The sequence below is a fragment of the Scophthalmus maximus genome, chromosome 6, assembly GCF_022379125.1.
Source record: "Scophthalmus maximus strain ysfricsl-2021 chromosome 6, ASM2237912v1, whole genome shotgun sequence".
In the NCBI taxonomy this organism is placed as follows: Eukaryota; Metazoa; Chordata; class Actinopteri; order Pleuronectiformes; family Scophthalmidae; genus Scophthalmus; species Scophthalmus maximus.
Genome location: NC_061520.1, coordinates 8616369 through 8631057, shown reverse-complemented (window position 1 = coordinate 8631057; position 14689 = coordinate 8616369). Strand labels below are relative to the sequence as shown.

Below are 14689 nucleotides of genomic sequence, written 5' to 3'. Positions count from 1 at the left end.
CGGCAATTAGAAAAAAGTTAATCCTGTTGAATGTTTTTCTAAAGCAATTGGTCATAAACTGTGATCCGACCTTAATTTGAGACAAACACAATTTGTTAACCTCCACTCTGATTGTTTGAATGATCGTGTTATTAGTTCAAATCCATTGTTTGTCCATGAATATAACTTGGATGAAGAATCTAAATTTTTTGGGGGAGATAATTTCACTGACTTTTTCTTGCCACTGTACGTTGGTATTTATGTGAACATAACTGTTTTCAGACATGAGCTTTTGCCGTTCACAAATGACGTAAGCGGCAGGAGATTGTCCGAGTCCGACACGCTCACAAAAAGGAGTTTGTCGTGAATTTCCCTGAGATTTACCTGCTTGCTGTGTTCTCACATGGGCTCACTCAGACATTTTCAGGAAATGAAAGAAGCTACAGAGTTTAAAGTACAGTATGAGGTAGTTGGAAGTAAAATGGAAATAGTTAAGTAAAGATACAAGTAGCTTAAGATTTTACTAAGCAGTTCTTGAGTAAAAGTTTGGTTGTTACATTCCACCACTTGTACTTTAATGCTGCATTCACGCATTGTTGGCAGAATTTGAAGGACAGGAAAATCCCTTGTCTATATATTTGGAATATTTTATACATATTTAGAAGTAGCCTATTAATGCTGCATTTACCCCATAGATTATGACTTGACAGTACATTTTAACAATAAGAAAAAATTCTCCATCGGCGCTGGTTTAACTTGATATCAGATCCAAACTACTGTTGCAGACACGAGGAAGCAGATATGTACATTTCCCCCAAATGTCAAACTGTTATTTCAGATTTTCCCTCACAGATGTGAGCTCCGGTGAGGTCATGGCCTGTAACCTGTAGATTCATTCATTCATTCATCTGGGTCTAGTTTTGCATTTAGTGCAGAGAAACACCAGCCCTGTGCCCGTGTAAGATGATGTGTGAACTGTAAAAATATACTTAGCATGTGTTGTACATGTGTTTAACTGACTACTAATAACGTGATGCCTGGTTTATCTTGATTTTGGTGTAATGTCTTTCAACCTTAAGGTCAAATAAGGCACATAAAAACAGCACACTGATCAGGGAAGTCCGGGTCTAGTCACACATTTCCTCCAGACTTAGCGCTGTGATTTGTCTCTCCTCTAAACCGTGCAATGAATCAGACACCAACTAACCCCACTCATTTACAACTTCAATTATTTATTCAGACGTCCATATGTACAGAGCGCAAAGAGAACACACTTTCCTTTCATACGTAGTTTGACCTAACGTGCTTCAATGATGCTTCTGTTAATCTGTGAATCTAAACCGACTCAGTGCGTTCCAGGAAACTGACGTCAATTGGCAGAATAATTTGTCTGGACGAGGATTTTTTTGTCTTTTGTCATACGGATGGTATGACATTGTAATATAGAGCGATTGAGTGAAAAGTTTTTATTTCTATTAACATAAAATTTAACTTTGGAATGTAAAATGCAACAGTCTTCCGTGTCTTTTGTTTGTCATATTTCTTTCTCAGAAATATCAAATATTTTAAGTGTGTGTCATTTTGACCACTAGATGTCCACATCGACGTCCAGCCAGTGTTCAATGTGTTCGGATGATTGGCAGCATTGAATTATTTCACTCACAACCAACATCAAAGAGAGATTCTCTCTAAACACACTGATTATCATTGTCAATTTGTCATTTGCACTTAAATAAGCGAAAAATGTAATTGTATAGTTGCTGTACATCTGGGAAACATTTTTCATTATTTTACAAGTATTGATTTTTTTCTTTTGTATGTTTTTTAAAAAAATATATAATTCTAATGAACTAAATCTAATTAGATATTTAGTCTGAAACTTTCAATAAATTTTGTTTTGCCAAACAATTTCCACCCCATGACACGAAGGCCCACATGTTATTCTGATCACATTATTACATTTGTCCAGTAGATTTTTTTAAGGCTCACAAATGTGTGCAACACAATCTCAGTTCCTTACTACAACTGTTTCATAAATTCATCTCTTTAACTCAAATAACCTTTTTGATATTTTCCAGTAGTAATTGTTTTTTTTGTTTTTTTATTTCGGTGCCTTTGAACTGTTGTATATTTTCATTTCACTTCACATATTGAGTTGGGCATGTGAATCTAACACATAACTCATGTTTCCCCCTAAATCATTGACTTGCTGGTCTTTTCATTGAGCTCCTCGAAAAACCATTATTCGATTTTTCACTTGAACAGTTCTTCCAGAAACGAAGAATAAGGGAAAGTTCATAAAAATAGATACAAGTAATGACAGAAAACCTAATGCGGATGTCTGAGCTGTTTAGCATTAACCATCACTGAACAAACAATCAGGAACTAGTCTCCATATAAACATGAAGTGTGTAATAGAAAGTCTCTATAACTCTTCTCTGGCATCTCTGTAAACTTGGGCCCTTCCCATTACCTTTAAAGGAGTGTGTACCCTGAACTAAATATGGACATGCACTTTCACAGGATTTCAAAGAATGTCCCAGCCTCACAGTCCACTTTGATGATGTGAGCCTCTCGCAGTTCGTCACTGGTGCCCCTCGATGCAGCACCGCGAGTCCAGCCTCTTTGCACCAGGATTGATGCCTCCGGCGGCTCTTTGATGAGCGGGACGTTACGGGACAGCAGGACATCGGACGTTGGCCTATTGTAATACTTGACTTCTCACCGTAGTCGTTCACACAATATTTTTTATTTTTCAAAAAGGGATTTACTGCTCAGCAACCATCAGCACCTGCAAAGAAACCCTATTCTCCCTTCTTCTCCTCGAGGGCAGCCGTTATCCCAGACTTTTTGCCAACCATGTCCAGGAGAAAGGTGAGAGGCCTGACCCGCACGGGCCGCCAGGTCAGCGAGGACCCGGACCTGGACAACCTGCTGTCCACCCTGTCGCCCGAGGAGATGGAGGAGCTGGAGAAGGACATGATGAAAGTGCCCGACCTCAACCCGGAGGACGGGGCGATCATCGTCCAAGGGGAGAGCCAGCCTGCGCAGCCACACACGGGCAACAATGTCTCCGACGCAAAACTGGACAGCAGGCGGGAGAGTGGCACCAGAGGGAGGCTCAGTCAGAGGGAACAGTCACTTGAGGTTAGTGGATGCTTAAACAGATTCCTTTCTGCCATGGTGGCAACGTGATTTGGGTTTTACATGAAAGAAACACCCAGATACATTACTCTCCTCCCTTCAGGTTTCCTATGGAAATAACCCTGGGAATGAGGGAAGGGCTTTTAAAAGCAGACAGCATTGTCTGACTGATACATTACATACTATTACATAACATCCAGTGTCCCAGGCCATTCGAATGATAGCTTTCATGTGCTATTTTTTCATTTAGCTTGAAGCAAATCGCCAAGTGGACCTCATGCACCCTGAGTCCAGTCCCATCAGCTCATAAATAGTCGTCCCCAGAGTTGGTTCCTGTGCCAGGAGAAACATTGCTTTCTCCTCTGAGGCTTTGCTTTGAATCTATTTCGCATTATTAATCATCTCCTCACAAACAGAGATACGGGCCCACATGAACACGTGAAATCCTTTGTGTGATTCCGGTGAAAAGCCACAAAAGATTTTTTTTTTTTCCTCGTCCGTCGAGATTCACAGAGCCACATTTCTAGCAGTTGCTGTGTTTAAAGCAGAGGCACTTCAGTGGACGGAGCGGCAGCCCTGCGGAGCTTCTTAATCCCAGCCTAATGGAATTCCTTGGTTGATTGCTCCTACGCTCGCTGCCTTTTAAGGATACATCTGCCAGGGCCGCGGCCTCACGCAAGCAAAACAGACGGAGACTCACAAATCAAACACTTACACACAGCTACACTATAAAATATGGATCCTCGTCCTTTTGCCGACTGTAAACACGCCTGCCACTTTGTGTCATGGTCGGGGTGTGTGTATTCACAGTGAGCAGATGGATAGGGAGCCGTTTTACTGTACAGGCATACAGTGTTTACACACAAGCGTCCATGTTTAGGTGTTATTTTATACCATACATGTCATGTGGCATATACTGTATGTCTGTACACGACATGTATGTTCTGTGAAGCCAATCAATTATTTGCATTGTGAGACTTTAAAGACGTCTTTCAATTCAAAAGACAATTTGCTTTTGACACGCTTGATTCAAATAACCCTGTAATTGTTTGTATTTGGTGTTTTGACTCATATTTCTAACATGATATATGCTATAATTTTCCACGTCACACTTACACTCGGCCTCCTGCAGGGCGAGCCGAAGAAGGAGAGCCGGAAGCAAGAATACCTGAGGAAGATGGGCCTGAGCCAGGAGGGGAACGACGACATCAACGCAGGGCTACGAAGACAAGCTAGTGTCTCGGGCGAAGGAGACGCCAAGGTGGACGACAGGAACGGCAAAGGTCCCGAAAGTTCAAGAAACGAGCAAAGTCGCCTTTCAAGTAGATACAGGAGGCAGGAGAGCAGAGACAGTGACGTGAAAGAGGAGACCAACGACAAAGAGAAATGTGAAGACAACCGGATGAAAGACAGGAGAGAAAACAGAGAGAGCACAGGCAACAAAACAAAGGATATGATCTCCAAGTTGCAGGAGAAGAAGGAAGACGGCAAAGAGAAGGAGAGGAAGGACGACTGCAGGAGGAGAGATGACAGCAAAACCAAAGACATTATCTCAAAGCTGCGGGAGAAAAATGAAAAGGACGTGGGCAAGGAAAAGGAAAAGGAGAGAAAATCCGAGGGCGTCAGGACACAAGGGCTGGTCTCTAAAATGTTGGAGAAGCAGAGCAAGGCACAAGAAAGCCAGGAGAGCAAGTCCGAGGAAAAGAGGCCAAAAGCAGAGGAGAAAAAAGCCGAAGATAAAAACAAACCCGACGTCAAGCTTGAGCGACAGCTGTCTGAGAAGGGCGAGGTGCAGGTGAAACACGACAAGGCAGAAAAAAGAACGGACCGAGAGGAGCTGGTCAACCACAGCGACCACGTGAAAGAGAAGGAGAAGAAGACTAGCACCGAGACGAAAGTGGAGGAGAAGACGGAACGAGACGAGATCAGAGGAAAAGTCAGAAAAGCCGCAGAGACTGAGAAACTCGGCAACTGTGTTTCCAAGAGCGCCGCAAACAGCAAGGCGAAGGAGGAGGAGGACGAAGAGTCAAGCATGTTCGACGAGCTGATGGAGCAGGTCCGGAGCAACGACCCCTCCCTCACTGAGCTCAACGTCAACAACTCGGAGGTCATCAAGACGAAGACACTCATCGAGTTTGCGGGCGCCTTGCACAGCAACACCCACATTAAAACATTGGCTTTGGCCAACTGCCGCGCGGACGACCACGTGGCTTACGCCATCGCTGGCACGATACGCAGCAACAAGACCATCACCAGCATCAACGTTGACTCCAATCATCTCACCGGCAAGGGCATCCTGTCTCTCATCCAGGCGCTGCAGCACAACGCCACGCTGACCGAGCTGCGCTTCCAGAACCAGCGGCACGTCTGCGGCGGGAAGACTGAGATGGAGATGACCAAGATTCTCAAAGAAAACACCACGCTGCTCAAACTGGGCTACCACTTCGAGCTAGCCGGGCCCAGGATGACCACGACGAACATCCTGAGTCGCAACATGGACCGGCAGAGGCAGAAGCGCCTGCAGGAGCAGAAGCAGGCCCAGGCTAACGGGGAGAAGAAGGGAACCCTGGAGGTGCCCAAGGGCGGAGGCGGAGGATCCCTGAGAAGCTCGCCCAGAGCCTCCCCCAAGCCTTCCCCCATGCCCTCACCCATGCCCTCACCGAAGCTGACGCCTAAAAGAAGAAGTGGAGGTCCGGCTCCGCCGCCGCCTCCACCTCCTCCTGGGGGTGGACCTCCGCCTCCACCTCCTCCCATGATGGATGGAGACGCCCTGAGGAACTCTCCGACTCCACGTGGCGGTAAGAACACAAGGGACCAACTGCTTGACTCGATCAGAGGAAGCACTGTCAAACAACTCAAGAAGGTACGTGCGGTGGGAAGGTGGGAAGGTGGGAAGGTTTGCTCAGCCACAGCACATCCAGACATGCTCACGTTTTGGGTTTATTTCTTTTCCACAGGTGCCGGTGCCAAAGTGGTTGCAGTAGTATTTACTGTCGGGATACAGGGTGGAAGATGAAGAGAGGCAGAACCGACATCAAGGAGGTTTTCATGGAGATTAACTCTACGCCCACCCACCCCCCCAAGGGCTGTGGGGCGGGAGGAGGAAGTGAAACATAAGATGCCCATCGGTTGGATGAAAAGCCTTCACTATGAGTTCTCCCCTCAAACACTGGACCAAAAGGACACTGTGGAGAAGGAGTGATGCGGGGCCCTCTATTAGCCGACTGCAGAGAGTGCCACCACCTTCTGGTCGTTTCTCTTTTAGTTCATATTGACGCTTTGCTGGTTATTTGCACTAGTTAATATGAAGCCGATCGTATAACATGTCGGCTTGCGTATGCATCTGAATGTGAGCGTGGTGGGAGTGTGTGCGCGCGATGAGCTTGATAAGGAGATTCAAATAACTCTATAAAAATTCTAATATACAAAAGTTTATCTATGATATAGTGGACGTTGATTTGCAGTTTATTTATTTATGGAGAGGGAAGCCACCTTATACTTGTCAGTCGTAAATCTGTTCAAACTGGGAATTCTGAAATGGCGGAAATATCAGGGAATTAACACACATGGCGGCCTGTCTTAAAGAAAACCTGGGTATGAAAAAAAAGAAGTCAAGGTGGTCTTTGATTGTGTGTCTCAATGCCAAATCTCAACACATCTCAGGCGGGGGTTCATCTAATGGGAAAGCAGCCCGCTGGCGCATGACGAAAGAGTTTGAGCATGGAAATAATTACATGATGCATTTTGTATCTGGAAGTGCAAACGGCTGTCCTTCTTGTATCTGAGCTTATATTTTGTACAGAATCATTCTAGCCTGGGTGTTTGAGTATCTTACATAACTTTTATGTAATGCACCTACATGTCTTAACCTTTTGGGGATTGAAAAGAGCAACAACATCACTGGCTTTATATCAACTCTCCTGTGTATTTATGTTGAACTTTTAAGTGAATGTCATTTAATGTGATAAACAAAAATCAGAGAGCACACACACACGTGTACTGTGCAATGGAGGATTCTCTTCCATATTTGACCACACATGCCTTTCTTACCGAGCCTGTATGTCTTCAATAAATGATTCTGGTATGTCTGCAATGACATGTCACAATTGTAATGTTATACCTGGCTGATATCATTAAGGAGAATATGTATAGTATGTGTAAAATGGAATTAACTGACTTATTTTTTCAGTATGATAAATCAAGGTGTGTATGTATTGATATCTGTCGAGCTTTCCTTCATTTCATTTGGTTTATGGTCACAATTAAATTGCACGTTGTATTTAAATATTTCCACTGTGTACATTCAACATCAGATCTAGATGTTACGTTTGTATCAGTACTCCATGTATATACAGTATATGTACACTATACCCACCAACCTGCAGCATAAACCAGGCATGCATTACTGCGGGCACCATGTGTGAATCCTGTCAACAGAGTTGCTTAAGTTGATTTCAAGAACTTCTCCCTTAACACATTTACGTGGCCAGCAATGAAAACTAGCGCGTATAAAACTTAAAGGCAATCTATCGCTCTTTCTGTACTATATGTAAAGCATCAGGGAAACAGTGGGCGTTGGCTTGTGTCTTCTCGTCAGCCGTCGTCATTCGTGTCCAGAGGAGGAGAACAGCACCAGCAGCAGCTACAAGCCAGTCTATGTCTCTTCCACCCGGCCTCAGCCTCCACATCCATGAATTGCCTATATTTGGTCATTTCTCAATGAAGGCTTGCTCTGCAAGTCATTCCTTACTCGTTCCTAATAATGGGCAGCGGGCCAGAAGACTGTCTCTCAGCTGTAGCTGCTCCCCCCCTGGCCAACACCACTGATCTCAGACGGAGGGAATAGAGAAGGAATGAAAAAGTTGAGGTCACTGCAGAAAGCAACTCAGTTGACATTGCACTGTAGTACTTTCCTCGTTTGGTGTTTACAGCAGGTATGCAGTATTCTGTAGTTTATTTTTCAAGTTAACTTTATTCTACGCTTCTTTACAAATGGGCCCATTTTCACCCCCCACATTTTCCAGAGTACCACGCAAACCCAGGATTTCTGTGTGGTAATGGGATTTTAAAAAGTTAGAAATATGCAACATGTAAGCTGAGGATCAGGTAAAATAGTGAGGTCTTATGTAAGATGTTCACACAGGGTCTCGAGATCCGGCAGTCAAGTGGGACTGGTATTTTCACCCCGACCATGTGACATTATATTGTGCTTTAATGGTACACGTTCACGAGCAAATTCACAATGAATTGTTGCACAGTGATCTGATCCGTGACCTTTTGGGTTTTGAGGTCCTGTTGCAGTTGCCCATTTTGCCCAGTTGGTTGCGCTGTAGAAAACAATGACAGTCTTTGCAGGGCTCTACACTTTGAAAAAATATCAACAGCTAGATCTGATTTTTTTTCGTCTCTCTCGTCTGATGTCTTTTCCAGAGGAGACATTATCAAATCACAGTGGTGTCAGGTACCATAGGAAGCTGTTTTCTCCATCATAGAACCAGGGACATCATCCTCATCTTTTTCTTATGATCATTTATATTATTTCTAAGTGTTTGTGATTTTGCTGTTGCTGCTCTGCTACGTGTCAGGGAGGCCAGGTCTGTGAATATCTTAAGTATCTCATCTGAAGTATCTTTAGGAATGTTTTTTGTTGTCTTTTTTAATTTCTTTCTTTCTCTTTCCTTTTCTTACTACTGTGATTTATGCGTTGAATGGTGCTTGCCTACCTAAAACATTTCTAACGGGTTTTTTTTAACTTTATAATGACTTACCATAAAAGCACTCCTCCTTTGACACACTGGTGATTCACCCCCTTTTCCCCAATGACTAAACATATCTATTTGGCTATTTCAGTACGCCGCCCCCGTTGGAGGGAGACATCAGGTGTCTGTTGATAAATCAATGACTGCTGGTGGGCCCCTGTTGTCCAGATTGTTTTTAACTAACATGACTCATAGTATAATGAATATAACAACTGAGGAACATAAGTCATAGCACATTTACTCAAGTAGTGTACTTAAATAGCAATTTGAGATAGTACTTTTTCTTCACTCAACAATTTCAAATCATCATTATTATCATTTATATTATGTAATACAAGATCTGGGTAGATTCATAAACTGTCACGGACACTTCTGATGCTGTCCTGTTCACACAATGTAACATGTTTGTATTTTTCCGTTTTAAACACACGGAACGCTCCTTTAAGACACGCGTGACGTGGTCATTACGTCACGTTGTCGATAACGCTTACGTCAGAGGGAACAGCGAGAGAACAAAATGGAGGAATATGCTAGAGAACCATGGTGAGTCTTCAAAGAATGACAATACATCGCTTTCCCGCTGCGTGTTGTCAAGTCGCACCGGTGCAGCGGGTTGACGTGAAATGTCACATTAAGTGTGTCCAGTTGTTTTCACGGCACAAATCGTGAATTACTTCCAGTCCGCCCGGTTAGCTGTTATTAGCTGGAATGCTAATTTAACCTAGATCTGCGATAGCCGTGTGTACTAGCTCCAGACGCTCAGCTCAACTCACGTTGTGGTGGTGGTGACCTTGTCGGTTTTTTCAGTCCACTCGTCAGCACGTCATTCGACGTGACTAAATCATTTCTGTACAATGTGAAACGAGACCCACAGAGACAGACAAACAACACATTTATTAATTTGAGATGTTTTAATCAGAGCGGTCAGCCAGTGGATGTCGCTGCTAGCATGTGACTAGCTTACACATGCTAGCGACACGAGAGCTAACTTGGGGGGGGGGGGGGGGTTGCACAACAGCTCGAGAAGTCAACTTGTTGGGGATTCAAAATTACACCTTTAAATACAACAATGTCGAGTTAGCCTACTGTGTTTTCTTCTTCCGTGGTGTCTGATCGGTGATACGTGTGTAGGGTTGTACTGTATCAGGTAGAGCTAGGAGGACAGGGAGTCAGTCACAGTGTCACGGTCGGTGTCGTCGTACTTTGGCTCACAACGACTGTTTGTGATGTAAGGTGAGCACAACTTGAATGCCATTCAAAACATAGATTTCCACACCGCTCATATTCAAAAACAAACTCTCCGTATGTCTATTTTGACATGTATAACATGAGACTGTACAGCTGTTCTCAATAAATTTCAATTGTGCGTGTGTGTGTGTGTGTGCGCTCACAATATGAAGTTGACTTCCACAACAAATCTCATAAAAGAAATGATAAACGTGCCTTCAAGAGGCTGGAAAATGACCACGATCCAAGTTCTATTTTAAGGGGCCACTTATTATCACATTTTCAAATTTTGTCAATCTTCCAACTTACATTGTCCTAATCTAAGCAAACTACATAAAATGGGACCAAAGAAAATGTGGTTGGAGTAGGTACATTTGGTCCAGACTTGCTGCACCTCCAGTGTTTGTAAGTTTGAAAATGTCGTGCTCAAAGTGTCTGTCCTCCATTATCACCCTTGGTTTCACTAACTTAGACAGCATGGGGACCATTGAGACAACACAGGAGCTCGTACATTACGTTATCTTGTGTAATAAAAACATCACCAGCTGTTTGTTTTCTTCCATCTTAATATTACATGACAGTGAATCTTTGTTAATGGCTGTGTTATTCTTGTAGCCCCTGGAGGATTGTGGACGACTGTGGTGGAGCCTTCAGCATGGGAGCTATCGGAGGAGGAATATTCCAGGCTGTAAAGGGCTTCAGAAATGCTCCCTCAGTAAGTTCAACCATGTGGCTCAACACTGTACCTTTCTGTATTTCCTCTGTCAATCACTCAGACATCATTATGACACTAAATATAACATGTGACGCCCACTGTATACAGCTGTCAGCTTTTTGATTGTTTGATATTGTCAGATGACACAGTGAAATATTTGTGCAAAAATGGTACCGTACTGCCTCATCAGCTGTGATCCTGAAACAGTTTGGTATAAAGCACCATATGTATATAAAAGCTTTCACGGAAACAGCTGCTATCAAAGGCCCCATGACCTTCTTTGGTCGTTGTTACAACCACTTGGCCTCAGACGTTTCCTGCACCAGCCCACACAAATAATATTTCACTGCTGTCAGTGTTTATCCTAAGCAGAGAGTTGGCTGGAAAACGCTCGTGGAATTGTGGTTTAAAATGCATATGGTAAAAGTGTGTTGTAAACTACAGTATATTTTGTAAAAAGCTTGATTTTTCTCGTTTGGATCACTTCTCAAAATTGTTCTGTATAATTTTTCTGTGCAACATTAAAAGGCTACCTGGTTTTGCTGTTTAACAGCAGGTAAATGTACCCTGAGTTGACGTCGATCTGTGCTTTGTGTTGCTCTCTCTTGTAGGGGATGAGCCACAGAATGAGAGGCAGCATGACTGCCATCAAGACCAGAGCCCCACAGCTCGGAGGTGAGAAAAAAAATACTACATTTGAATATAATCTTCCTTTTAAAGTAATATTTTATCTGTAGTATCAAATTTTCCTCACCCACAATGCCATCTACCATCCCGCCAATTCAGCAGTTATTACCCAACCCCTGAAAATATGTTGCCATTGGAAATCCATTGTAACTGGCGTAATCAATATGAATCCTAGTTGTTTATTATTGATATTGAAGAATGCACTGCATGTCAACAAAACCTAACAGTGCAAACCATGTCCTTAACCTTTCTTGTTTTAAATGAATGAATCTTTTATTCATTTATTTTATGGTTGCAGGTAGCTTTGCAGTATGGGGAGGCCTCTTCTCCATGATCGACTGCAGTTTAGTTAAAGTGCGAGGGAAGGAGGATCCCTGGAACTCGATAACAAGTGGGGCCATGACGGGAGCTATCCTCGCTGCAAGAAGTGAGTGAGCGTAGAAGAACCTGGCAGTAGAAAGTCGACAAAGCACATTGATGCCTTGTACAAATGGCAAACAATGTGTTGTGGTGCTGGATTCAGTACAATGACTTAATCTTTTCAGAGAGAGAATGTGACTTTTCAAAACTGGAAAAAACTTATAGGTGTTCGAAGTCTCAGTTTTACAGAGAAGAATCCCTCCACACTGCTTACTGATGTCACCCGTTCTATAAAAGTCTATATTTTATTGCAGCTAGTTATAGACTAACTTCAGTCAAGGGCAAACCAATTAGCATTCTCACTTTTTACCTCATTTGATCTCTTCCTAGGATTGTGAAGGCATTGTCAGATCAGCCTTGATTGACATCTGAGGTTGGTTAAGTTATGTTTATGTACAAATGTCATCAAGAACAGCTTCGTTATTTTCATTATCGCCTTTTATCATGTGATGACAATTGAACAATGGTGGACTGTTTTAAACTGCGCTTTTAAAATAATCAGCTTCCAGGTTGAATCCAAAGGTTTATCTTAGCTGTGGACATGAATTATAGTAATATATATCATTATCTGTTCCTGTGTAGATGGACCAATGGCCATGGTGGGATCAGCAGCCATGGGAGGTTTTCTGCTGGCGTTAATAGAAGGCTCTGGAATCTTGCTTACGAGGTTTGCGTCTTCACAGTTCCCAACTGGTGAGTGACACTTCTGTTATTTGAAGTTTTTTTATCATAGAACGGGTTGATGTGAAGGATATTGTGAGGAAAGAGCTCAAGAGGAAATGGATTAAATTTGACTTTGTTAGCAGCTGCTCGACTCTGAAGTTGACCTTCTTTTTTCTCTCCAGGGCCTCAGTTTGCAGAGGAGCCTGCCCCGGCGCCCATGCCCAGCCAGTCCTTCGGAGACTACAGACAATATCAGTGAGAGGACTCCCACCCCCCTCCTCCCGTGTCTGTTTCCTCTAGGCCTTTTTGAATTCCTTGCTGAAGTTATGAAGAAGAGATCGGGATGCAAAATCACCACACGTCAAACAATAAAAACTGCACCTGATTTTTATGGACTGTCAGAGAAGCGATGGACAAAAATACATCTTCATTTTCCTTCTCTCAAGAGCCAATGTACAGATCTGCCTTTTGCCATTCTCAGCCTTGTCATATGCAGCAGTTTCACCTATCATGTGTACCGTACAGAGATGTACCTGTGGGCTTGTGGGAATGAGGTGTGTTTTTGTTAATATAAACTATATACTTGATGTATTCCTTACGTGGGAGTGCTGGACAGATGAGCCCTTGTAAAATGTTGAATCTTGCAAAACCACATCACACATGGAACGTAATAAATTAGATATGAGTGCAGAATACTGATGGTTATATACAGTAAAAACACCCCATTTGTATTCATTCATGTTAATCTTTATTTGCCTTACACATGTCACCTGCTTGTGCTGGCCTGTTAACACTGCCCTTTTCATTGGATTCTCTTTGGAGTTATGACGGCAGACATCTTGTCAGATACAATGAAGTTCCAGGAATATTAGTTTGTTTTAAAGTGATTTATTTATTTTAGCTTGTAAAGAGTTGTACCAGATTGTGGTGTTTTATCCGACACTGATTTTTACATTCGTCACAGAGCTGTGGGAAAAGACTGCTAATGACAAAGTATGGCATAGACAGTACAAATGAATGGGGAACCTCAAGCAAGGGATTGATGTATAGTGTATTAAAGCTGTTTGACAGATCGTACTGTGGTACAATAAAGAAATACGTTGTAAAATCCCTAATGTTAGTTTTCATCTGGATTGTGGAAAAACTTAGTTTTGTTTTAACAAATTTCTCCACTAATCCATTCTCTCTAGGCATAATTACTCATTCCCACTAGAGGGCGCTCCTCCAAAAGATATCCAGACCAGTGTTGCTCTCGCCCCTTCTCAAATCTGTGACAGACTCTTTGAGGATGTGTTTACAGGAGACACACGAGGAAGCACTTTTCTCTCACATTCTTGTGTGTCTTGTGTGTTTGAACTTAGCTCGGTGTAAGTGTAGATGAAGGACACTGGATGATTAGAAGAGTGTGGAATGGATGAGGCAACGTGATGAAACTCCTATGTCACCAGTTCGATGTGTCTGAGGTCAGGGGTTGTTCGCCCATGGAAGAGCTGCATGCTAACAATAACAATAATGATATTCATTTGAGATTTAGAAGAAAAAACATCAAATAAGGCTGTTTCAGAAGACCCAACACTTGCCACTCACCTTGGATAACTGAATATTATCTATAGGTCCAAAACTAAGCTTATCTGGAGAATGTATTGATTAGTCTGACTGTTAATAACTTGATAAATCAATTGTTTGATTTTAAAAATGTCAGAAAATTTAAGCAATTTCGTCATTGAGAATTTATCTTGACATTTAATTAGCCTGTTACGTCATCATGCTATCATACAACTACAGGCATTTTGGCATTTTTACTTTAAACAGATCAATCAGTCATCAAAACTGGTTGATTAATTAACAAGTTGATTAATGAGCCAGTTGTTTGAGCTTTAATTGAGTTCTAATTTTGAAACCCTATCAACAGTTCTGAGAGGAAAATCAAGACATATGTCAATGACCAGAGACTTTTAGTGATTTGCGACTTGCGACTTTTTTTGGATTTGGCACCTGAAAGGGTTGAATCTCCCAGAGCCCAATCTGACACATTTAAATGATTCATTTTCTCAGACCAACGGTGAAACATAAGTACTGATGTCACAGAATATAA

The 14689-nt window shown here is 42.6% G+C and overlaps 2 protein-coding genes across 2 annotated transcripts; both read left to right on the top strand.

The window, feature by feature from the left end:
- The first annotated feature begins 2528 nt into the window (after positions 1-2528).
- On the top strand, positions 2529-7343 carry lmod1b (leiomodin 1b (smooth muscle)). Its single transcript, XM_035631722.2, has 4 exons — positions 2529-2685; positions 2813-3126; positions 4256-5986; positions 6081-7343. The coding sequence occupies exons 2-4, from the start codon at positions 2839-2841 to the stop codon at positions 6105-6107; spliced, it is 2046 nt and encodes a 681-aa protein (XP_035487615.2). The 5' UTR covers positions 2529-2685; positions 2813-2838; the 3' UTR covers positions 6108-7343.
- Positions 7344-9336: 1993 nt separating this feature from the next.
- On the top strand, positions 9337-13704 carry timm17a (translocase of inner mitochondrial membrane 17 homolog A (yeast)). The gene is made up of 6 exons (XM_035632433.2): positions 9337-9425; positions 10725-10824; positions 11436-11499; positions 11810-11938; positions 12514-12624; positions 12777-13704. Exons 1-6 carry the CDS (start codon positions 9400-9402, stop codon positions 12851-12853), a joined length of 507 nt encoding a protein of 168 aa, XP_035488326.1. The 5' UTR covers positions 9337-9399; the 3' UTR covers positions 12854-13704.
- The last annotated feature ends 985 nt before the right edge of the window (positions 13705-14689 follow it).